The following is a 24,764-nucleotide window of genomic DNA, read 5'->3' as shown; positions in this document are numbered from 1 at the left end:
TATTGTTGCTGGATTGTTTAAGGATGAAGTGGCCCAGAGGGGGTTTGAGTTGAGGAGTAGACCAGACTCCTAAAAAATAGCTTGGCTAATGGCCCCCCTCCTTTCATTTGCTTTCTCACTCCTCAAGCACATTTTTCTCCAGCCTCAACAAAATAGCTGATGTGATCATATGTTTCTAACAGTAAGCTAAGTCTGGGCATTAATCTGATTTTATACTACAATGTAATTAAAATCAAGTGGATATCTTTAGGGTCTAGTGCAAGGTCTAGCACACAGTAGGGATACAGTAACTACGAATTTGTGATCATTTTATTCATAATGATTTTTGCTGCTGGAAAAATCTCTTTGCAGTCTGGAAAATCCATCTTAACGTCCTGATTTAGCTTAAGTCTCTCTTTCTCCCTGAAATTTTTGTAATTTCCTTCCTGAGCTTCCATTACTTATCTCCATGAGTATTATGTATCCCACTTCACTTTATATGTTCTCTTTCTCTCTACACTACGAGTATAGAAATGGTATCCCAGGGTTTAGTGCATGAGCTAATTGTTTCTCAGTACAGGTTTTTGAATGAAATGAATAAGTGAATGGACAGCGAGAAAATGACAAGTAATTCTTAAAAGTAGCCTTTGTACGTCCTTGACTTTAAAGTGAAACACTGGAGCTCACTTTCCAATACTGAATGTGTGTTGACTATATCAGAAAACACTTCTTTTTTTTTTTTTTGGCCCCCAGGGTTATTGCTGGGGCTCGGTGCCTACATTATGAATCCACTGCTCCTGTTATTATTATTGTTGTCATCGATGTCATTTTTATTGGATAGGACAGAAAGAAATCGAAAGAGCAGGGGAAGACAGAGAGGGGAAGAGAAAGATAGACACCTACAAAGCTGCTTCACCACTTATGAAGCAACCATCCTGCAGGTGGGGAGCCAGGGGCTCAAACCGGTATCCCTACGCGAATCCTTGAGCTTTGCACCTTGAGCGCTTAACCTGCTGCACTATGACCTGGCCCCCCAGAAAATACTTCTTCATCAATCCTCGTTATAGACCATACACATTTCCTCACTCTTAACCTTAACAATTTGGAATAATTATGGAATCATAGTTACAGAGAATTTCAATTGTTTAATTATCAAGTTTTCTATTGTTGCTGTATCATCCACAATAGTCACTGATATAGATAGATGTACATATAGATGATAGGGATAGAGAGAGAGAGAGAGAGAGAGAGAGAGAGAGAGAATTAGACCACTGCTCAGCTCGAGCTTATGGTGGTGCAGGAACCTGGCACCTCAGAGTCCCAAGAATGAAAGTCTTTTGCATAACCACTATGCTATCTCCCTAGCCTGCTCCCTTGACTTTTATCAAAGAGCTTTTTTTTACAACTTTACATAATATATATACTTTAATTCAATACTTTACTATTTTAATGAACTTCTTAAAGCTTAGAACAAAGTACAGTGCACTTTCCTCCTTAGCTATAAAAATACAATCAGGGACACATTGTGTTGTACTTGGAAAAGGGCAAACATCAAAGCACTTGCATATTTTGACCTCTGGAAATATAACACTTAAAGAAAGAAAAACTAATCTTGGAATGAGATTCCATCATTTGCTTCCAAAGATGTTTCTTTACATTCCAAATGTAAAACAAGACTATATTTGTTTGGATTAACATGTCAGGAAATATGCAAAATGAATTAGGTAATATGTCATAGTTTAGGAACATTGTAAACTATCATAATTAAAATAAAAATAAGACTCTAAACATCAAATTTTACCTAAGTAGCTAATAGAAGTCCTATTTAAATCACTTTAGCCTTGCTAGTTATTAGCATTTCTGCCAAGTTAAATGCTGAGAGCTGGAACTGTAAATCAACAAGAATTTATGGAAAAACTTTGGCTTTGGCATAACTAAATCTGTGATAGTTCTTGAAGAAATTGGCCATCTTCTTGCAAATTTTACTTAAAATCGTTAATTGCATTGCATATAGGGACATATAGGAACATCTATCCTAGAAGCCATAGAGTCCTGAGCTAGAGATCTAAGGCACATTTTCCTTTCTTTCTTCTTTTATTTTTTTACATCATTTATTCAGAAGAAGCAAACATCACAGTCTTTTCAGCTAGCTTCTACTCCCTCATGCTACTAATATTTATTGGTTCATTATTAGTTCTAATTGCCTATGACTAGTATAAAGTCCTAACAATATTTGAGACTGGCCTAGCATACGTACCGGGCATAAAACTATAGAGATGACAAAGTCTGGCCTCAAGAAGTTTATAGACCCTTTAGAGTGAGAGTTTCAATACACTGCATCATGACTTGGCATGTGAACAGTAAAGGCATCACTTACTACAGTAGGTGCATAGAGAAAGGAGTGATGAAGCAGTATTCATTCTCAAGAAAGCTATAAATACAGCTTTGAACTGTGAGGGAGAAACTTGCTCCCTTGGTGTTCACGCAGTCTTCAAACTTCAAGGCATGTGCCTTAATTTTCAGATTTAGATATTCTGAACCATTAGCTCCATCCTGTGTGACTCTGGAGCCCCAGTTCTGTGTGTACAGGACAAGTTGGCAACCTCTGGGTTAATTCAGAGCCTCAACCTGGAATCTTCTATCTCAGGAATCAAACCACATAAATTTTGAACAGGGCTTAATTTTTCATGCTAACTGTTCATGATGATCAAATCATTTTCAAATGTACAGTGCATTTCCACTTACTTATAGTTTACAGATATGGAATAGAATAAATATAATTTACTTAACTGAAATTAAAGTCATTTCTGTGGGTTATTTATTCAATTAGATCTATGAGAATTTGCTTCATGTAAGATGTTTTACAATGTGTTTTTTCTGTCTGCAGAGAAGGAAGCACTTACGGTTAAGTTGTCAGAACTTTACAGAAAAGTAGACACTAGAATAAAGTAACTAGTAATTTTCTTTAGTATTTATGTTTCTCATTTACACTTAACTATAAAGAAGGAATCATTAAAAAACACTCTACTAATCTATGACAAGGAATACTCATTCAACATTATTAAAGGGAGATAACTTTCAGATTGTATTTATTTTCAACAACATGTAATTATTATTTGAATTTGCTTCATTGAGCAAATATTTTGCAAATATACCTTCTGGCAGCACTAACATTCCAAAATAGCACTGATTTTTCCAGTTTAGATAACTGAATAAAAGATAAAAGGTAAAAGAATTCTTTAAAACAGAAATCGCATAATCATAGGTAACAAATTACGAAATAAATCAAATCCAATGGAAAAATGTTTGTATGCAAACTGGCTTTAAATATATAAAGATGCTCAATGTCTATTATAATTTTAAAAGATTTTAACTAGATACCAATTATATCAATTGTTTGTCACCATACTGGCAAAGATACACATATACAAAGGAGTAATGGGTGGAACAACATCCTTAGAAACACAAAATGCACTTTTCCTTTGGCCCCGAAATTTCTGTTGGAGGAATTAATTTTACAGGTAACCTCTTGTGTATGCAAGCTGTCTACTCACAAGGACACTTGTTAGAACACTTCTTTGTAATAAAGTCAGCCTTTAACACATGTCCCCTTCTCACTATTCTTTGTGACCTTTCCTCATCAAGCCTCTGTCATCTCCTGTCTAGACCTCAGAAGGAGCAACCTATGTGATCTCTATTTTAATTTTTTCTGTTACTCCCATAGCCTTCTTAGCAGTCATGGTATCTTCAAAACATGAATCAGATTATGTCCTTTTGCTGCCTAAAACCCCTCCAGTGTCTTACCATCTTATTCTGGTCTATAAAGACGAAGCCAACCTGCCTTGTGATTTCATCATATGCTCTTTGGTCCTTACCCTCTGTGCTCCAGACTCCAAGCCTTTCTCTCAACTTCTCAGATGAATCCAGCTCACTCACACTTCAGGGTCTCTGCACCGATTCCTCCCCTTATTTTCTAAAGATGGCCCCTTCAGCTTTTCAACTGCTATCATAAATGCCATTCCTCACTGAGGTCTTTTTCTGACCACCTCAGCAAAAGAAATAATCAGGGGCTCATGGTCCTGGTTGTATTTGTAACACAACAGCCTTCCGTTTTATTTCTCTTTATACCATCTGCCATCACCTGGCTATGTTCCTATACATTATGCATTTGTTTACATTCTTCTTTCCCCTTTAGTGCAAACCAGGTGAGAGCAGCGATAGTATCAACTTAGTTGCCAGCTGTATTATCAGCAACCAGAAAAGTATCTGCACATAATTAGTGCTTAGTAAATGTTTGCTGAATAAGTTGATAGATGGCTATCAGAAGGGAACGGAATACATTACAGAACACCCATCAGATGGAACACTGCAACTGTTGACAAGAAGGCAGTGGTAAAGAATCCGCAACCTGTCTCCTAACCTAGTCTGCAACATGGCACCTGCTCTGCCCTTGGTATTTCCCTGACTTCATCTCAGAGATGGCTGTGGTCTTCTTGCTTTAGACTCTATGCCTGTGCCTCAAAGCCTCTGCACTTCCAGATAGCTCCTTCATCACCTGTGTCAATTTTCTACTCTGAAAGTCCTTTTCTGACCTCTGTCAAAACTCCTCACTCTGTTCCTACCTCATCTCCAGACCGCTTTCTTTTTCTTTATTGCACTCATCATTTGAAACAAACCTGCTGTCTTCTTTACCTATGCATTTAGTATGTTCTTCCCCTGATTAAAACCTTTTATTTTAATACTGTTTATTGTGACCTCCCAGTAGGTAGGAGAACATTGCCTGAAGCTCTGTAGCAGATAAACAAATATTTGATTGATAGAGAGTGACTATATCCTTGAATGGAAAACAAAACAAAACAAAAAGGTTACTAAATTGTATACCCAATGTTTGTTGTTGTCACTTATATTAAAGAAAGTGGCATTTGCATGTTCCAAGAACATATAAATAGAACCAGTGATAGCATTATAGTAAGAAAGTGGTGTTGGGGGGGTGCCAGCAGTGGTGCACCTAGTTAAGCATATGCATTGCAGTGCGCAAGGACCCAGGTTCAAGACTCTGGTCCCCACCTGAAGCGTGAAATCTTCATAAGTGGTAAATCAGGGCTGCATGTGTCTCTTTCTCTCCCTTTCTATTTTCCCCACCCCTCTCAATTTCTCTCTGTCTCTATCCAATAATAAGTAAATAATTTTTTAAAAAAGTTATCAAAAAAAAAAGAAAAGAAACCAATGACTCAGGTGTCAGGGATAGGAGGAGAACTTATTGGTAATATATAGCTTTCATTTTATGAGCTTGTTTTTACCAAGGACACTAGTGACCTTTAAAAATATATATATATATTACATCATAATTGACAATTTTGCAAGTTTATGTTTTTTTATTTCTTTATTGGGGAATTAATGTTTTATATTTGACAGTAAATACAGTATTTTGTACATATATCACATTTCCCAGTTTTACATATAACAATACAACCCCCACTAGGTCCTCTGTCAGCCTTCTCAAGTTTATGTTTTTGAGGCTAAAAGGAATTCAAAGTCCTCATAGACATTTTATCAAAGTGATAAACACCCAACAACCTTTTATTTAGCTGTCCTCTAAACTTACCCTGGTACTATTTAATCTTGTTTGAATGCTCATGAAAATATGTAGTTGTTAAGGATACGTATCTTTTCTGTTGAAAAAAAAAGTATACATTCTTTAGATATAAAATATAGAAACATAATAGTGAAGCTCACCAGTAGAGTAAGATCTTCATAAATGCAACACCCCTCCATGCTTATGTGCCAGGAAAAGGACCTCTGTGCCCAAAATAATTTGAATTTGCTCTCAAGGGTACAATGTCTTCATTGTTTAAAAATGAAATACAAACCCTTTGCCAATAGACTCTACCTATTCTTAAATGGATGATTTGCTCAATGTTTTTCTCACTCTGTCAAACAAATGCAATCGACTTAAAAAAAAAAAAGTCAACTACCTGAATATCTGGATTTATTGGCAAAAAATTAAAAGAGCATCCCACTCACTTTCATTAAAGATTCCTTAAAATTTTTAAATAATTTGTATTGTAATTCAATACAAAATATATATACAGAAATTTCAGGAACACCATCATTGAGCACACAGGTACTCAGTAATTACTTGCTGGTTGGATGAACATACCTATTGAAAATCAGTAGAGTGAAATGGATGAGAACGTGGGTTGGGATCCAGATATCCTCATGTTTGGATTCTGTCTCTGTCATTCATTAGCTGAGTATGACCTTCAACAAGTGACTTAACCTCTCAAGGCCTCAGTATTTCTTATAGAAATAAAATTAATGAACACTGTCTCCCTTAGAGATAGTGCCCTAATTGAAAAATACAGGTAAATAGAATATAGATGTATTCTATCATGTATTCTAATATCCTGTACTGTTTCCTTCATTTAGTTTTTAATTATCTGAATAGGGTCAAATGAACAACAGAAACAAAGCCTGTATTCTATTTTCAGAAATGTAATATAGGTAACCACATAGAAATATAATTACATGTTTGATTCACACAGCTACAGATATAAAAGACCTGCCTAGTGCCTGGTACAGAGTAAAAACACTGGCAAGTGGTGATGACTTTTGTGAAGAGTAGCACACACAACATTCAGAGGGATTGGCTTTATTTTTTCATAGACACAAAGACCAATGATTCTGCGCATAGCAATTTAGGGCATTTTATTGGACTTGTACCTGGAGGAGCAAAAGACTGCAACTGAAGTTTTTATGGTCTTAAAAATTATGGGAGAACAGCAGATATGTGGGTGAATTGTGGCAGAAATTCAACACTCAACAACTGTTAACATCGATCTCAGATGTGATTGGTCATTCTGCAAAGTAAACACTAAGACTCAGAATAAGTCTCTAAGTTCATTGGATACAAGTGTCAGCTGTCTTCTTTCTTAAGTAAAATATTAAGTGGAAATATTTTATCTAATTTCCCAGACTTTTGAGGATAGAACTGCAGATGTTTAGAGTGCAAACTGCTACAAAACTAGAGGCTTAAATGAATGCATTCCCTTAAATGATCAGAAGTTTCCTTTTCAATTTTCTGCTGCTGCTTCTTTTTTTTTTTTTTTGCCTTTCCTTTTAGTACTGCTAGTTTGTTTAATCAAGTTGATAATTTTCACAGACTGTCTCATAAACACGTGTTATTAGATTTTAAACCTGATTTGAAAGTGCCTCTCTCTCCTACTCCTTCTGAGTAAAGTGACCTTTTTAAATGGAGGGAAGTGGGTTTAGATGACAGTCATGATAAATGCGGTCATGTTCACTCAATAAAATAAGGCCCAGTGCATTTGAGGATAAATCAGTGAAATGTACAGCCCCACCTGTCTGTCTCCATCATTCATTTCCACTGTCACTTTCACAGTGGCTGATGGATCACAGTTGCTGTAAAATTAGACAGCCTTTAATCTCATTTCATCCTGATTAGCTTCTCTTTACCCTTTCCCTCTAACTCACTGACTGACACGCTAAAAGCTCACACCGGGCTGGATATGAGTGTGTAGTGCAAACTCCCCCTCCAGTGTCTGCTTATAAGGGTGAGACTGGTGTCCACCTCTAGCGAATTCTAGGCAAAGACAGACTTGCATCCATGCTATCTGAGAGATTACCAACAAGCTCAGTGCCCAATGTCATTTAACACAGATGTTTGCTCTTGCACACTATCCTATTTATTTTGTTTTCCTTTCAGCTTCATCAAAAGTCAAAGAAATTAGATACTTTGGAAAACTTCAATTGACTTAATGTGAATTTTTTTCTAATAAATTTGGAACATTTTTATCCAGAATAATTTCAAAGAGCTACTTGTGCATAGCCTCTCCATTCAGAGTAATAATTCAAAGAATGACAATTTTTCAAGAATGAAAATATCTACATACCAGGCAACAGCTCTCACATACAAGACTATAAGAAGAGTGAATATATGTAGATAAATGAGATTACCTCCAAGTAGCCTCTACAAAATATTTCAAAGACTTCTCTTATGTTGAAGGTTTCAGTAGTCAGTCTTGTGCAATTGTCTCATTTGTTTGCGGAAAGTACAACAATAGGAGTAATCAAATGAGAAAGAAGCTTAAGAATAAATCATGTATTATTTCCTTCACTTAATTCCTGCTTGCCTGAATGGAAACAAATGAAAGGCAAGAACAAAATGCAAATGTTACTGTATTTTCTGTTACTATAGAGATTGTGCCTTATAAAGTTGGACATGCAGTTAAAAAGAAGATGATGCTTTTTGTCTTCATCATAAGATTTGAAGACTGAACTGATCCAAAATTTAAATATAAATAGACTGACAGTCGTAAAGTAAGTTACATATTAGCGCACTCCTGGCTCACGTAAACAGGTGCAAACAAGCAAATACCTATCAATGCTGGAAGTTTATATTGACCTGATGGCATTATAATGAATTGGGGTAGCACTGGGCTGTTCTCAAAAGTCACAGTAGGTATAATATACAGTATACTGCTGGTTTTGCCATTTTGGTGCCCTCACCATTTTCTAAAGAATGAAAAGTAAATTTTAGAAAAAGATATTTAAAATATAATATCCAGCCTTAGTTGTTCACTGAACCTAACATATACTCTACCCCTGCAGAGTCTGAAAACTCACACTTGCATGATCTGTATAGTTATGTGTTTTTCAAAACAATAACAGGACCAAGGGGGTAAAAAGGACATTCCCAGTAGGAATCCCGTAATCAATTAACCTAATTGGAGACCACAAAATATATTTCTACACCAACCCCAGAATTCAAGGGGCTATATACTAATACCTTACCCCTTAGGGATATCAATTCAAAAACAACTATTTCTAGTAAAAGTAAATACACGATGACAAAAATAATCAAAATGCTAATAATTTAGCAAGAAACTTAAATGATTTGCTTTACTCTTTCAGAAGCTATTAAGATGTTCCTAAGTTAAGTTGTTTCTATTTTCTTATTTCTATATCCTAGCTAGCATAGGAATCTCCTAAGAAAAACAAAAGATTAGGGGCCAGATGGTGGCGCACATGTTACAGTGTACAAGGACCTGGGTTCAAACCCCCAGTCCCTACCTGCAGGGGAAAAGCTTCACAAGTGGTGAATCATTACTGTAGTGTCTCTCTGTCTCTCGCCCTCTCTATATCTCTCCCGCAATTTCTGGCTGGCTCTATAGAATTAATAAATAAAGATAATTTTAAAGCTTAAAAAAAGAAAAACAAAAGATTATAAAAAACAAAGTTGGGGGGCAGGGCTATGGCGCAGTGGGTTAAGCGTACATGGATCAAACTGCAAGGACCAGAGTAATGATTTGGGTTTGAGTCCCTGGCTCCCTACCTGCAGGGGGGTTGCGTCAAGTGGTGAAGCAAGTCTGCAGGTGTCTATCTTTCTTGCTCCTTTTCTGTCTTCCCCTCCTCTCTCGACTTCTCTCTATCCTATCCAACAACAACAATGATAAACAAGGGCAACAAAAGGGAAAAAAATAGCCTCCAGGAGCAGTGGATTCGTAGTACAGGCACTGAGCCCTAGCAATAACCCTGGAGGCAAAAAAAAGTCAACTGAGAGATAGAGATCACCCAAAAATAAGTAAGGTCTGAGGTAGGCACTCCTCTCTCTTTTTCTGTCCCTCTCTCAGCATTGGCAAAAGAGTACAAAGTAAGAGCTGGCCCTGACTTATATTGATTTCTCACTGCACTGGTTTCTTAAGTGCTCTGTTGATCCGTGTCAGGCAATAAGTTCCCTGCCTGAACATGCACATCACCTCCCCATTTGTCCTCACCTAGATTTAAGGTGCCCATATGATGAGCTGAACAAGGACATCATTTTTCCTACTGGTGTCAGTGGGCCCAAACCACTGTATGTGATATGATAACTAATGCCATTTACCATGTGATATTAAAATAGCAGGGATGGCCACTGCTCTGTGTACAGGCTCACAGAGGTATCTTTCTCTAGCTGCCTGAGGGGAGGCTCCCAAAAGAAAATGAGGGCAAATGCGCAGGACCCTGGCTTTGGTGAGCTGAAAAGCACTCCTTCCTCACAGTCACTACACTGGGGCAGAAAGAAGGGTGAGATGAGGGGATTGGGTGTTTGTGATGTTCCTGACAGTTTTATCATAGTTACAGAAGAGCTCCTAAGCAGAGAGATAGAAATTGTGCGATTGTGCTGCTAATGACACTGTACAGGAAATTAAGCTTATACATTTGGAGAAGGCATTAAATCAGCAGGACCTTAATTTAAAAACTTAAAACTGTATGGAAATTCAGCTTGCTCATTGTTGTGGAATAGGAAGCTACAAAGCACCCTGAGTCTGTTTCTGGAAAGACTGCCAGCAAACCAAGTTTGAGCAGAGCATCTTAACGGCTCCATGTGTGTGGAGGGTGATTTCTTCCATAAAGTAATCCCCCAACCCTAACCATTTGGAAGTGTCAGTCATTGTTTTAGGACAGCTCACTATCATCAGGCAGGTGAGGAGAACTTAAGAATCAAAATCAGTATGGCTGGCTGTTCTTGACTAATTTGTGGAATATCATTATGTAAAATTCATCAAAAGGGGTTGGGTTTGAAATCACTGTGAACACCCTGCCGGAACCACCATGCACTGGCGGGTACCCCGTTCTGCTATCTGTTCTTCCCTTTCCCTTCTGACTTTGTTTATCATTTTACACACTTGGGTGAAGAGCCATTAACAAGTGAGTCAAGGTATCAGATCCAAAGATAAAAATTTTCATACGTCTCTTTATTTTTTTTTTCATTCCAGTTATGCCATATAACAGTGCCCACCACTGCGTTGTGGAGGTAGAGAATTTCTTGTTCGTGTTGGGTGGAGAGGACCAATGGAACCCTAATGGTAATTATTGAACAACTTAATTATTGCTCAACATGGTGTGTGTGTGTGTGTGTGTGTGTGTGTGTGTGTGTGTGTGTGTGTGTGTGTGTGTGATGAAAGGCAACAGTGAAAGACCATTTTGTGATTGTTGTGGGAAATATATTTCTGTGCAGCAGGGACAAATGAAATAGTCAGCAAATGGGCTGACAATTGGAGGGAGGGTCAATCATGAGCTGGCAGAGGACTTAGGCAGCAGAGCGTTCACTCATGGACTGTCTGGGGATTTGAATTCACAGTGACGCCTCAGCCCCTCTCCTTATCCATCCCCAGAGGAATGCCACAAGCATAAGCACAGACTCCCTAGAGGCAGGTAGCAAGCTGCAGCTATTAAAAATTCTCACCACTGTCTCCACCACTTCCCCCCACCATTTTATCAGTCTAATAATGCAGTTTTAATAAATAAGCATTATCTGCAGTCATGCTGTACATAACCTTCGCTGGAGTTCTTCTGCAGAATTGATTACTAGAGACCCATTTTTAGTTGCTGCACCTCTTCCAAATACTTTCTTCACAGATCATCCGCCACCTTCCCTGTTGCTGTGCTTACATTATAAATTTATTACAAAAAGAAATTACACATTTCAACATAAGGCCCAAGCCAAATACAGGGAAAATGTTGTGCTTTGCAGAATACACAAAAATATTGAGATATTTTGGAAAGCTTGCACAGGAAAAGGGAGATGCAGTTGTAGCCTTCTGTGTAACAGAGATCATTATGACTGAGAAGCCATAAAACAGCTTTCAGGTACACATTTTTACTTTAAAACCCCAGAACATCCTACTGAAAGTACATATACTGCATATATTTTATTGTGAACGCTCGCTTTCAGCATCTGCACCAAAGCAAATTATAGAAAATTGTTACATCTGTTCACTTGAGAAACTCTTAAGGGGAAACGATCCAGGCCACTCTACAAATGTTTTTTTGTTTGTTTGTTTGTTTGTTTTGAAGGGGGGGGACATTTGTCACCAAGATTTGCAGCTATGTTGTTTGATACTTTTCCTCATTGGAAAGACGACAGCTCCTCAGCTTTATGACATTTGGAACCAGAATAAAAGTGATATCAAATATCTCTCCTCTAACTCCTCTTTGCAGTGGCACACTTGATATGTTACCGAAGAACATTGGCATGTATACAGCTCACACTAAACTCGTTATTTATGGATTAATCTGTCCTTTCTTGGGAGTAACTGGATCTGAATGGAGCACTTGTGAGGGCACACAGTGCACAACCATCACATTTATCTAAGCTAAGAATTCAAAAGAACCGGGAATCGGGCGGTAGTGCACCAGGTTAAGCACACGTGGCACAAAGCAAAAGGACCTGCATAAGGATCCCGGTTTGAGCCCCCAGCTCCGCACCTGCAGGGGAGTCGCTTCACAAGCGGTGAAGCAGGTCTGCAGGTGCCTGTCTTTTGCTCCCTCTCTCTGCCTTCCCCTCCTCTCTCCATTTCTCTCTGTCTTATCCAACAATGACGACATCAACAACAACAATAAAACAACAAGGGCAACAAAAGGGAATAAATCAATAAAATATTTAAAAAAAGAATTCGAAGAACCATCTTTTGTGGAGGCCAGGTTTTTAAAAAGGCTGGAAAGTTCTGATTCTCCTAACAACTATCTCTTGCCTCTCTTCTCTGCCCAGGCAGAAGAGGCGACTTTTAAAATACCATTTTTTTGTGTAATGATTCAGTTTCCACAAGACACAATGAATCTTCCACTCATATGATCAGACCTCATTACAACACAGAAAACCTACTTCCTATGTTAGTGTCTCAAAAATAACGTGCAAATTACAGAAGCCAGAGCTCCTACCTTCTATACCCCATAAAAATTTTTGGTTCATCCCCCCAGAGGGGAAGAAATGTTAGAGGAAGATGACCAGAGGGCTTTGAACTCCAATTTTGTAAGGATCATGAGAGGGAAAAGGAAAAAAAGAAGGACATTTGGAAGTAATAACAGGTGTAGGGGTGGCTTAGAAATGAAGAGCAGACAAGACCATGAAAAAAATGGGCAAAAATATATAAATATAGATAAATGGTTATAGAAATAATAGTCAATCCATATCTGTGACTTTGCGAGATACTGAAATTTCCAATGGAGGGAATGGGGATACAGAACTCTGGTATTGGGAATGGTGTGGAATTATACCCCTATATCTCATTATCTTGTAAAGCAATAGTAAGTCACTAATACAAAGACTAAATTACCTGAGAGTACTTGCTACTTTACTTTCATGAAACACACAACTGAGAGTATGAGCAGGAGAACTACCGGGAGTATAGGGTTTTTTTCTTTTTTCTTTTTCTTTTTTGTTTTTTTTTTTTAGGTTTTTAGTGATTTAGTATTGATTTACAAAATTATAAGATAACAGGTATAATTCCTCACCTTTCTGACCACCAGAGTTCTGTGTCCCCACTCCCTCCACTGGAAACTGCAGTAGTTCTCCCAAGATCATTGATGCGTTGACTATTATTTCTATAACTGTCTATAGTGAAGGTTTTAGAGTAAGTTTAAGAGTATATGGTTTTACCTTTGAAATAATATAAACTCCCATAAAAATATGACACTGAACCTGAGGAGTTGACTTGTTCCATCCCTGAGGATAACTTTAATTCTTCGTAAAGCCCTCCATGCTACATATGCTGGAAGACAAGAAGAAAAGGCAGCACCACCTTCACTGGGGGATGTCTTTTGTGATCACTACTTCCTGTTCACCATGGGAAGGTCTACGTGACGAATTCTTTATCAGATAGAAGTACTGAGGCACTTTTGAAGATCTTTGCTAATGCTATGCGTGTAATGTAAGGTGTCTCTGTCTTTGTTGTAGTAACTAGGAGGTTCAGAACTGAACTTTGTAAACTTTAGTTACTATATTTTAATTTTGCTTTCAGTCACAACAGAAGAAAACTGATAATACCATGAGGCAAACAGATCAGTCTTGTACTTCCCTGTGAATCAAGCAGTCATTAATTAAAGTCTTTTCCTAGATGAGGTGGGGTTGGGAGTTGGTGGGGATAGGGAACAACCAACGAGGCAACAATGTTCAGCAGAGGACAGTTATCCACAGAGTAGTCACCAGTCTGGTAAAAGAATCTAAGCAAGGAGCCAAAACATACCTACACCACAGTCCCTCCTCCTCCTCCTCCTCCTCCTCCTCCTTCTTCTTTTTTTTTTTCCATAGCACTGTTCAACTCTTATTTACTGTAAAGCCAAGAACAGAATCTGAAAACTCCTCAAACATTAAAATCTTTTGCATAACCACAAGCTGTCTCCTCAGCGCTTCAGTATTTCCTATGTAGCTTCATATTCCATCTTTATTGATGTTTTTTCACTTCATAGGAATATTTACAGAGGTTTTACTAAGTATTCACCACCTGCATCATTTCACTTGATTCCTAAAGCCATCTGTGAGGCCAGTTCTATGATTGCTCCGGGTTTTTTTCTTTGTTTGTTTGTTTTGTTTTGTTTTGTTTTCCCCACTTGGACTCCACTAGGGCACAACCCTAAGTACTCTTCACCCCCAGCCCCAAGATATAAGAGAAGGTGAAAGAAACAAAGGGAGAGAGGAAGACAGGCCACAGCATGGCTTCACTGCTCTTGAATCCTTTCCTTTGCACAGCAATGCCATATGGTGGCCAAGGGCTTGAGCCTGCATCCTTTGCTCATGGCAAAGTTTGCGCTCTACCAGGTGAGTTATGTCCCGCTCCACCCCCCTGATTACTCTGGTTTACTTTAAGGAAACTAGGTCTGAAGAGGTTAGATAACTTGCCAGGATATACAGTTTATATAAAATTGGGTTGTTTTTAAGGTAGGTCTGTCAGTCTGCAGAACTTTAGTCTTTAACTACTATATTTCATTGCCTCCTCAAGTAAACTATATATATATATATATATATATATATATATATATATATATATATATATATATGGTTAATTGTTCAACAACATATAAGTCATTGTCACTGACCTTATTAATCAGATCAAATTGTAAGGTTCACAATGGGAAGTTCCTGTTCCTTGTGCAAGAGCTCCTCACTGTTCCCTAATCAGAAGACTATTCAGGGACTCAACTCAAAAGTATGGGATTTTCATATCACAATACCTAATGTAGTTAGATAGTATTCAGTTAACATCAAAGCTCATAAAGAATGATGATCCTATAATAAAATATGTACTCTGCTTTTACATCATTGCTAGCAGGGAGAAAAAAATTAAAAATCCAATAGGGCTGGGCAATGGTACACTGGGTTAAGTGCACATAGTACAAAGCACAAGGATCATGATTCAAGCCCCCTGCTTCCCACCTGCAGGGAGGTCACTTCACAAGCAGTGAAGCAGGTCTGCAAGTGTCTATCTTTCTCTCTCCCTACCTACTCCTCCCCTCTCAATTTCTCTTTGTCCTATCAAAAAAAAAAAAAAAAAAATGGCCACAGGAGCAACGGCTTCATAGTGCAGGCTCTGAACCTCAGCAATAACCCTGGAGTCAAAAAAAAAAAAAATCCAGTCAGAATTCAAAATGTATGTCTAGGTCAGTTCCAAAGATGAAGTCCTGAGCTTAACTTTAGTTCTTCTGAAAATGCTGCCTGACATGCATGTCCTTGATGAAACACAAAAATGTAAATTTCGGGAGTCGGGCTGTAGCTCAGCGGGTTAAGTGCAGGTGGCACAAAGCACAAGGACCAGCATAAGGATCCCGGTTCGAGCCCTGGCTCCCCACCTGCAGGGGAGTCGCTTGACAGGCGGTGAAGCAGGTCTGCAGGTGTCTATCTTTCTCTCCCCCTCTCTGTCTTACCCTCATCTCTCCATTTCTCTCTGTCCTATCCAACAACGATGACATCAATAACTACAACAATAAAACAACAAGGGCAACAAAAGGGAATAAATAAATATAAAATAAAAAAGAGGAAAAAAATGTAAATTTCAATGCATGCACATTACATACAAACAGAAGCTTCTAAAACACTAATATGGTATTATTTATTGTCTTTATTACAAGACCAAACTTTGAAATTACATCATTATCAGTTACTAGAAACATAAGCAAAAAAATATTGTTTTCTCCTCAGCTACAAATATTAGCTCCTATTAACTGCAGTGATATCATTAGTGACACATTTTGCCAGTGCCCCAACTTCCGTTTATATTTGTCACTTTCTGATGGTACGATGCTAAAACAACTACACACTGGAGGAACTTCCTTTTCTTCCTACTTCCTTCTCCTCCACCCCTGGCTGAAAATGGCCACATTTGTTCCATTTCAAACATCACTCAATAGTCAGCAATCATGTCTAGTGATAAGTCATCACCACAAAGCGAGGAAGGTGCTGGGAGAGAGACAGAAATGAAAAAGATAAGCTGAAATTAAAGGAGAAAATACTAACTCCACAACTCCTTTACATATGACTGTTATTCTCAGGTTCCTGGTAAAGTCTGAACTGAAGCCACAAGCAAGGAGAAAATGATTTGATTTTATTTCACCCTCCTTACGCCACTGTATCCATTTCTCCTGCGGTTCATCGTCCCCAAGCATGCCCTTTGTCAGCTTCAGACTGCTTTCCTTTATTCCTTTTGTTTCCTTCCCCCTCCCCTTTTAAAATCATTTTTTATTGAGGGAAGGTAATGGTTCACAGTGCAGTCATTGACAAAAGGCTACAGTTCCTCCTCTCTTGATGAGAAGTGTCTACAAATCACTCTCAGCCCCAACTTAGGTCCTTTTCTACCATCATGCACCACAGCCCCAACGCATCCCCAGATTTTATCTCATTAGCCTTTCACTCTTGGCCCTTTTGCTCCTGCCTGTGACAATGCTTCATGTCATATCCATGACACAGGCTTTTCTCTGAGAGAAGGTCACTTACCAAGTTTCTTTCACCACAGCTCAGCCCATGAAGGCGCTGTTGCCAAGTGGAGCCCCAGGCATCTTCTTCCAACTGGAAATTCTAACTTTGTTTTTCTTTTTTTGAGTTCATATTTCAGTTCCATATATATGATTAAATCATCCCCTGGATGGCCTCTACTTCCTGACTTACTTCACTAAGCATAAGCACTGCTAGTTCCATCCATGTTGTTCCAAAGAACACAATATAGTCTTTTTAAACTGCTGAATAAGTATCTGTCTGTCCCATGACTTCCTCTATTTTATTGATAAGATTCAAATAAGTGATTTTTATTCAATTCTTATGGGCTCCCCCCCAACTCTATTACTTACAGGGGTTTTTTTCCCCCGATAATTTAAACTTGGAAAATGAAAAGGTATAACCAGAGAAGCTCACGGACCATTTGGGCAAAGATGGCTGACCCCACCTGGAAACTGACATTCAATATTACTTTTTTCTAGGTGTCTGCCTTCATTTCCCTTCTCTAAGCCACACCTATTACAACTTCTAGGTGTGCTTCCTTTTCCCTCTTCCCTCTCAGGTAATGGAAACAAGATCTGACTACCTCAGGTGTTTTATGAATTCCCTTCCCTCTCAATGATGGGACAAAAACAAAGGTTCCTAATCACAAATTTTCCAGGTCCTGGTGGAGCTGTGGTTGAGGATGCTATCATTTTTTCCCCTACCCACCATTCCCTTATTTTCCTTCTTATCTGGGTTAAATTCATTACCCAGTAGTTAGACTAGTACATACACCTGAAGCCTTCATGTCCATCTCTTCATCTACTGCATTTGTCTGGTAGAGTCCCAGTTCTGATTAATCCCACTTCTCTTCCATCTTTCTCTAACTCCTGAGTAACTAAATGTGAGTATGGAAAAACACACAGTTACATCATAAGCCAAGCTTCCTGCTGACCAACCCCACAACATTTTCTGGATCAAATCACTCTACCATCCTCCCAGTTAACTATTTCATACCTTCCGTCTTCTCAAATATCTTTCTTCAAAAATTCCATCCTCACTCTTATCTGGTAGTGTGACTTCTTACTTCAGTGAGAGCAGAACCAATCAAAAATAAAGTCTTGGGGCCAGCGGTGGCACATCTAGCTGAGTGCACATGTAACAGTGCACAAGACACAGGTTCATGCCCCCAGTTCCAACCTGCAGGGGGAAAGCTTTGCGAGTGGTAAAGCAAGGTTGAAAGGTATCTCTCTATCTCTCTCCCTCTCTACTGCCCCCTTCCCTCTCTATATCTGGCTGTCTATCAAGTAAGTAAAGATAATTTTTAAAAAATAAAGTCTTCATTTTTTACATTTATTTATTTATTTTCCCTTTTGTTGCCCTTTTTTATTGTTGTAGTAGTTATTGTTGTTGTTATTGATGTCCTTGTTGTTAGATAGGACAGAGAGGTTTAGTGATTACATTTGGTAATATAAAAAACGAAGACTGCTGCACTACACCCGACTCCCAAGTCTTCATTTTTTATATTACCAAAACTAATCACTAAACCTCCGTCCCTACCCATCTATTCCTTGAGAGCTTGAATTCAAACCCCCGTCCTCACTTACCTGCGAGGGAGAAGCCTTATGAGCAGTGGAGCAGCGCTACAGGACTTGGCCCTTCATTCCTTCTTTCTTTCTCTCTGTTTCTACCAAAGGAAGAGGAGGAGTAGGAGAAGGAGGAAGGGGAGAAGAGGTGGGGGGGGGGGAGAAAAAAAGTTGACTTAACTTCCCACTAGTTTGGTATTATTTATATATATATATATATATGTATTGGAAAAACTTTCTTAATGTTGATTCTTTAACCATAGTCCTTTTCTATGACAACATATATCTTAGACTTTTTAAATCTTAATATTTTGTATCTTTTTTTTATATCTTAGATTTTTTCCTAAGAATTCCCCTCTCAGGATTTCATCCCCACCCAGTTGTGAAGCAGTTTATTCAGGCTGGCATCAGTCTCCATGCTGCTAGGTCCTGTGGTAACTTCTCAGTTGTTCATGCCTCTTTGTCTACCATATGACTTCTAAAATACATTTTCACTTTTTCTCCTATCTCTGACAATGTCTTTCCTTTGTTATTATTTTTTTTCTAACCCAGGACTCATTCTCAGAAATCATAAGCTTCTATTTCTATGCTCTCTACTTTGAGGATTTCACTCTGCTATATTGTTTTTAAAAAGTGTATCTGGACTAATAACTCCAAAATGTAACTTTCAGCCTCATTAAACCAGTGGCCTCCCAGACACTTCTACTTTGAAATCCTTTGGCCTTTCAAGGTTAAGTCCAAAAATGACCTCATGATTTCTCTTCCTCATCCCTAAACCACTGCAGTCTTTTTTCCCCCCTTATCTCATAAAAGTGCCTAAGTTTTCATTCAAATGCTAAAGCTATGACCCCCAGTAACTTTACTTTTTCTCATACTAACACTCAACCCATCAGCAAATGTTATTGGCTCATCCCATACAAGCAGTAACTAAAACTGACCACCCCTTCCTGCCTCCTCATTCAAACCACCACCAGCTGTTGTTTTGTAAGGAATGAATTAAGACCAGGCAGAGGTGGTTATGCAAACAGATTCTCATGCCTGAGGCTCCAACATCCCAGGTTCAATCCCCCACACCACCATAAGCCAGAACTGAACAGTGTTAGGGTAAGAAAGAAAGAAAAAAAGAAAGAAAGAAAGAAAGAAAGAAAGAAAGAAAGAAAGAAAGAAAGAAAGAAATTAAGACCTCAAGGTAGTATAATGGTCATTCAAAAAGATTTCGATGCCTGAGGATCTGAGGTCCCAGGTTTATCACTGGCACCACTATCATAATAAGCCAGAGCTGAACAGTGGAGAGAGGTGGGGGAAGGGAGGGAGGAGGGGAACAGAGTGGAAAGAAAGAAGGAGGGAGGGGAGGAGGAGGAGGGTGGAAGGACGGGAGAGGAAGGTGAATTAGGCCTGGATGCTCATTTTCTCAGTACCGTCCAGTGGCATCCTATTCTTTTTTTTTTAATTTTTATTTTTTATTTAAGAAAGGATTAATTAACAAAACCATAGGGTAGGAGGGGTACAATTCCACACAATTCCCACCACCCATTCTCCATTTCCCACCCCCTCCCCTGATAGCTTTCCCATTCTCTATCCCTCTGGGAGCATGGACCCAGGGTCATTGTGGGTTGCAGAAGGTAGAAGGTCTGGCTTCTGTAATTGCTTCCCCGCTGAACATGGGCGTTGACTGGTCGGTCCATACTCCCAGTGTGCCTCTCTCTTTCCCTAGTAGGGTGGGTCTCAGGGGAAGCTGAGCTCCAGGACACATTGGTGGGGTCTTCAGTCTAGGGAAGCCTGGCCAGCATCCTGATGACATCTGGAACCTGGTGACTGAAAAGAGAGTTAACATACGAAGCCAAACAATTTGTTGAGCAATCATGGACCCAAATCTTGGAATAGTGGAGAGGAAGTGTTGGGGGGGGTACTCACTGCAAACTCTAGTGTACTTCTGCTTTCAGGTATATATTTTGTAGTAGTTTATGGATACGTGTGAACATATGCTCTCTCTCACAGAAACTGGTGTATATCTAGGTTTTGGGACTTTGTTAGAAAGTGAACCACCTGAGATGAAATTAGAGTATACTATGAAAGGAAAGGTCTCACCCGAGTAATGAAGCTGAAGGGTTGTCATTACACACGTGAAGTCTCTGGACACAGTCTGAAGTGAAGCATGTTGAGGTGGCAATCGTTGCGTTGGTTAGGTTGTGATCGGCAGATGCAATATAATTTGATATGGATTGGGAGAGGCATATGGGAAAGTGGGCCCTATCCAAGGGTTCCAGGACTGGGGGAAGTTGAGGCTCTATAGTGGAGATGTGAGGTTCCTGCTGTCTTAGGGTTCAAAAAGACAATCGATAGTTAATGTTATCATCACATTTTATATTCTTTTAATTGACATAAGCACATTATCCTCTTGAATTATACATTTTAATAATTTTAGGAGATCTGTAATTATCTTCTCTCTGCATAATTCTTTTTTAAAAATATTTATTTTTGAGAAAGAGAGGGGGGAGAGAGAGAGACACCAAAGCACTGCTCAACTCTGGCTTACTATGTTGCAGGGGACTGAACCTGGAACTTTTGGAGCTTTAGGCATGAAAGTCTGTTTGCATAAACATTATGCTATCCCCTTGCCATTTACATTCTTTATTAGTATGGGTACTAACTGTTTCCTGAAATTTTTGTAGAATTCATTTGTGAAGCCATCTGGTCCAGGACTTTTGTTGTTGGGAAGGTTCTTAATAACGGTTCCAATTTCTTTGTCTGCGATTGGTGCATTTAGATTTTGTAGTTCTTCTTGGTTCAGTTTTGGAAGGGCATATGCTTCTAGAAATTGTTCCATTTCTTCCAGATTCTCTAGCTTGGTGGCGTATAGTTCTTTATAGAAGTTTTGCAGGATTCTCTGGATTTCTGTGGTGTCAGTTGTGATATCTTCTGCATCGTTTACAATTCTATTAATTTGAGTCTTCTCTCTTTTTTGTTTGGTGAGTCTGGCTAGGGGTTTGTCAATTTTGTTCAATCTTTCAAAGAACCAACATTTGGATTTATTGATCTTTTGTATGGTTCTTTAATTTTCGATGTTGTTTATTTCTGCTCTAACTTTAGTGATTTCTGTCCTTCTGGATGCTTTAGGGTTCCCTTGTTCCTCTTCCTCTAAGTCCTTGAGGTGTGCAGTAAGGTCGTTCATTTGAGCTTCTTCTTGGTGTTTAATATGTGATTGTATGGATATAAGTTTCCCTCTCAGTACTGCTTTAGCTGTGTCCCAAATATTTTGATAGGTTGTGTCTTCATTTTCATTTATTTCCAGGAACATTTGAATTTCCTGATTGAGTGAATCTCTGACCCAGTGGTTCTTAAGGAGTATGTTGTTTAGTTTCCAAATTCTGTGACTTTTAATAATTGTCTGTTTGTTGTTAAATGTTAGTTTTACTCCACTGTGCTCTGAGAAGATACTTGGGATGATTTCAATGTTCTTGAATTTATTGATGTGGTCTATCCTTGAGTATGTGTGATGTGGATTTGAAAAGAAGGTGTATTCCAGTTTTTTGGGAAGGACTCTGAAAATGTCCAAGAGGTCTAGTCTGTCAATCTCTTCATTCAATTTTCTTGTATCTTTGTTGGTTCTCTGCTTTGTTGATCTGTCTAAGTGTGAGAGTGGGGTATTGAAGTCTCCCACTATTATTGTATTACTATTGATGTATTTTTGAAATTCTTTCAGTAAGTGCTTGACGTATTTAGATAGTCCCTCATTGGGTGCATAGACGTTAATGACTGTTAAGTCTTCTTGGATGATTGATCCTCTAATCATTATGTAATGTCCTTGCCTATCTTTTATTACTTTATTTAATTTAAAATCTATCGTGTCTGAGATGAGAATGGCTGTTCCTGCCCTTTTTTCTGGTCCGTTAGCCTGTATGATAGTTTTCCATCCTTTCACTTTAAGTCTGTGTTTATCTTGTTGTGACAGATGGGATTCTTGCAAGCAGCATATGGTTGGATTATGTTTTCTAATCCATCCCCCAACTCTGTGCCTTTTGATGGGTGAGTTTAAGCCATTGACATTTATTGATATTATGGATTTAATGTATTGTAGTGCCATTGTTCAAAAAAAAATTTTTTTTTGTTTGCTCTGATATATTGCAAGTATTATAGTGATGTTCTTATTTATAAGAGGTCTTTTAGAACCTCTTTCAGGGCCAGTTTGGTGATGGTTGCTTCCTTTAACTGTTGTTTGTCTAAGAAGGTTTTGATCCCTCCATCTAGTTTGAATGAAAGTCTAGCAGGATATATTATCCTTGGTTGAAACCCTTTTTCATTCAGGGCTCGATAGATATCTTGCCATTCTCTTCTGGCTTTTAGAGTTTGAGTGGAGAAGTCTGCAGATAATCTTATGGGTTTTCCCTTGTATGTGACTTTTTGTTTCTCTCTTGCAGCCTTTAGGATCCTTTCTTTATCCTTACTTCTTCTCATTGTGACTATGATGTGTCTTGGTGTCTTCAGGTCTGGGTTGATTCTGTTTGGTACTCTCTGGGCCTCTTGAATCTTGATGTCCTTTCTGTTATTCAGGTCTGGGAAGTTTTCTTCTATTATTTCCTCTAGAATGTTTGCTTCTCCTTCCTCTCTTTCTTCCTCTGGCAGACCAATTATACGAATGTTACTTCTTTTGAGATCATCCCATATGTCTCTGTTGTTGTTTTCCATGTCTCTCAATATCTTTTTGAGCTCTTTCACCTCTTTCTTAGTTTCCTCTAACTCATCCTCTGTCTGACTAATTCTGTTTTCTGCTTCTGTTAGTCTGCTTTCTCTTCCCTCAGCTTCTTTCTTCATTACAGCTATTTCAGCTTTCAGTTCTCTAATTGCCTCAAGATAATCAGTATTTTCCTTGGGGCTCTCAACTGCTGTTTCCCTAATACTGCCATTCCTTTCCTCCAATGTTGTTTTCATTTCTGTGATTAATAAGTTTATTATTGCTTGCATACTTTTCTTATCTATGGTTACTTCTGGCTGATTTGTAGTTTCTTCTGGGCTCTTGTCTTCATTCATTGGAGTAGCAGTTTTATTTGTTTTTGATCTACCCATTTTTTTTATTTATATGTTTCTTTCTTTTTTTATGCTCTGTTGTTCCTCAGTTGTTGTGTCTTGAGTACAAGCAACACTGTACTAAATACCTTTATGACAAATGCACTCACCAACCTCAGGAATTACAGTAGCAACTGAAGCAAGTGTTGAAGCAGTTTAATCACTACCAGTTAGCCAAACAATTTCTCCAGTCCATGAAAAAATAGTAACCAAATCCCAGTGAAGAAGAAAGAGAAAAGAAAGAAGGGATAGCAAGAATAGACAGTTATGCAAATGTACTATCCACTGTATATTCTAGGGGTAACAAGCGGGGAAAGGGAACTAGAGCAGAGATACACACATAGAGACTCCACTCTGAGTCAGATTTCTTCCCCCAAATAATTCACAAATTCAGAAAGGCAAAGAAGAAGGAAGGAAGAAGTGTATGACAAGATAAAAAAAAAAAAGAAAAAAAGAGACAAGTGAGAGAAAAGGGAAAAGATAAGAAAAAGAGCTGTAATTAAAGAGCAGTGAAAGGAAAGGGTTTTTTATTACTTTATTTTTAATTTTATTTATTTTTTTTTAATTAACTAGGAGGAGAAGGGAGGGGATAGTCTGTAAAGGAGGTAGGAGTAAGAAGACAAGTTCCTCCCACAATAGATAAGATGCCCACTACCCTAGCAATGAAAGATACCCTAAGAGTTAATTCTGATCAACCTAAAGGGGGGGAAAGATATATGCCTTTATATAATATTAATAATAAAATAGAGCAGGGTTAAAAAAAAAAAACCCTGTCCCAGATTACCTCAAACCTCGTGATCAGAGGCAGCTGATTGTTAAGAATGAGAAAAAAAAAAAACAAAAACAAAAAACTCAGGACTAGATAAGGATAGCTGAAATAGACAGTTATGTAAATCTACTCTCCACTCTATATTCTAGGGGTGGCTAAAGGAGGAAGGGAAGTTGAGCAGAGACACTCACAGTGAGAGTCCACACTGAGTCAGAATTCTTCCCCAAAATAATTCCCAAATGTGTATCAGTGAACTCAAAAAAGCACTCTGTTTGGTGGTGTAGGGGCTGGGGCCTGTGGCTTTGGAAGCTGTAGGATTAAGGAAGAAAGGGTGACAAGAATGAGAAAAGAAAAAAAAAAAGAAAGAGAGAGAGAAAAGATAAGAAAAAGAACAGTCATAAAAAAGAGGTGAAAGGAAAGAGTTTTTTAATTTATTTTTTATTTTTAATTATTTAATTAGCTATGCGGGGTGAGGTGGGGGGGTTTGGCTACTTAGAAAGAAAAAAGGCCAGAGGTTTCAGAAGGGTATAGACTTAGAATGAATGATACTCCCTGGTGGGACTGGAATTTGGTAAAGACAGAAGCTCAGCAGGGGAGCCTGCTAGGAGCTGGTCCCCAG

The 24,764-nt window shown here is 38.4% G+C and overlaps 1 protein-coding gene across 1 annotated transcript in view; it reads left to right on the top strand.

Annotated features, from left to right (window-relative positions):
- Window positions 1-24,764, top strand: part of KLHL14 (kelch like family member 14) — a 136,076-nt gene that overhangs the window by 92,398 nt on the left and 18,914 nt on the right. Inside the window, exon 3 of the mRNA XM_016187204.2 lies at window positions 10,758-10,847. Coding sequence (XP_016042690.1) covers window positions 10,758-10,847 — 90 coding nt within the window. The remainder of the gene's footprint in view (window positions 1-10,757; window positions 10,848-24,764) is intronic.

Source organism: Erinaceus europaeus, chromosome 15 (assembly GCF_950295315.1).
Source record: "Erinaceus europaeus chromosome 15, mEriEur2.1, whole genome shotgun sequence".
Classification (NCBI taxonomy): domain Eukaryota; kingdom Metazoa; phylum Chordata; class Mammalia; order Eulipotyphla; family Erinaceidae; genus Erinaceus; species Erinaceus europaeus.
The sequence above is the reverse complement of the archived record's forward strand: the minus strand, read 5'-3'. Positions and strand labels throughout refer to the sequence as shown.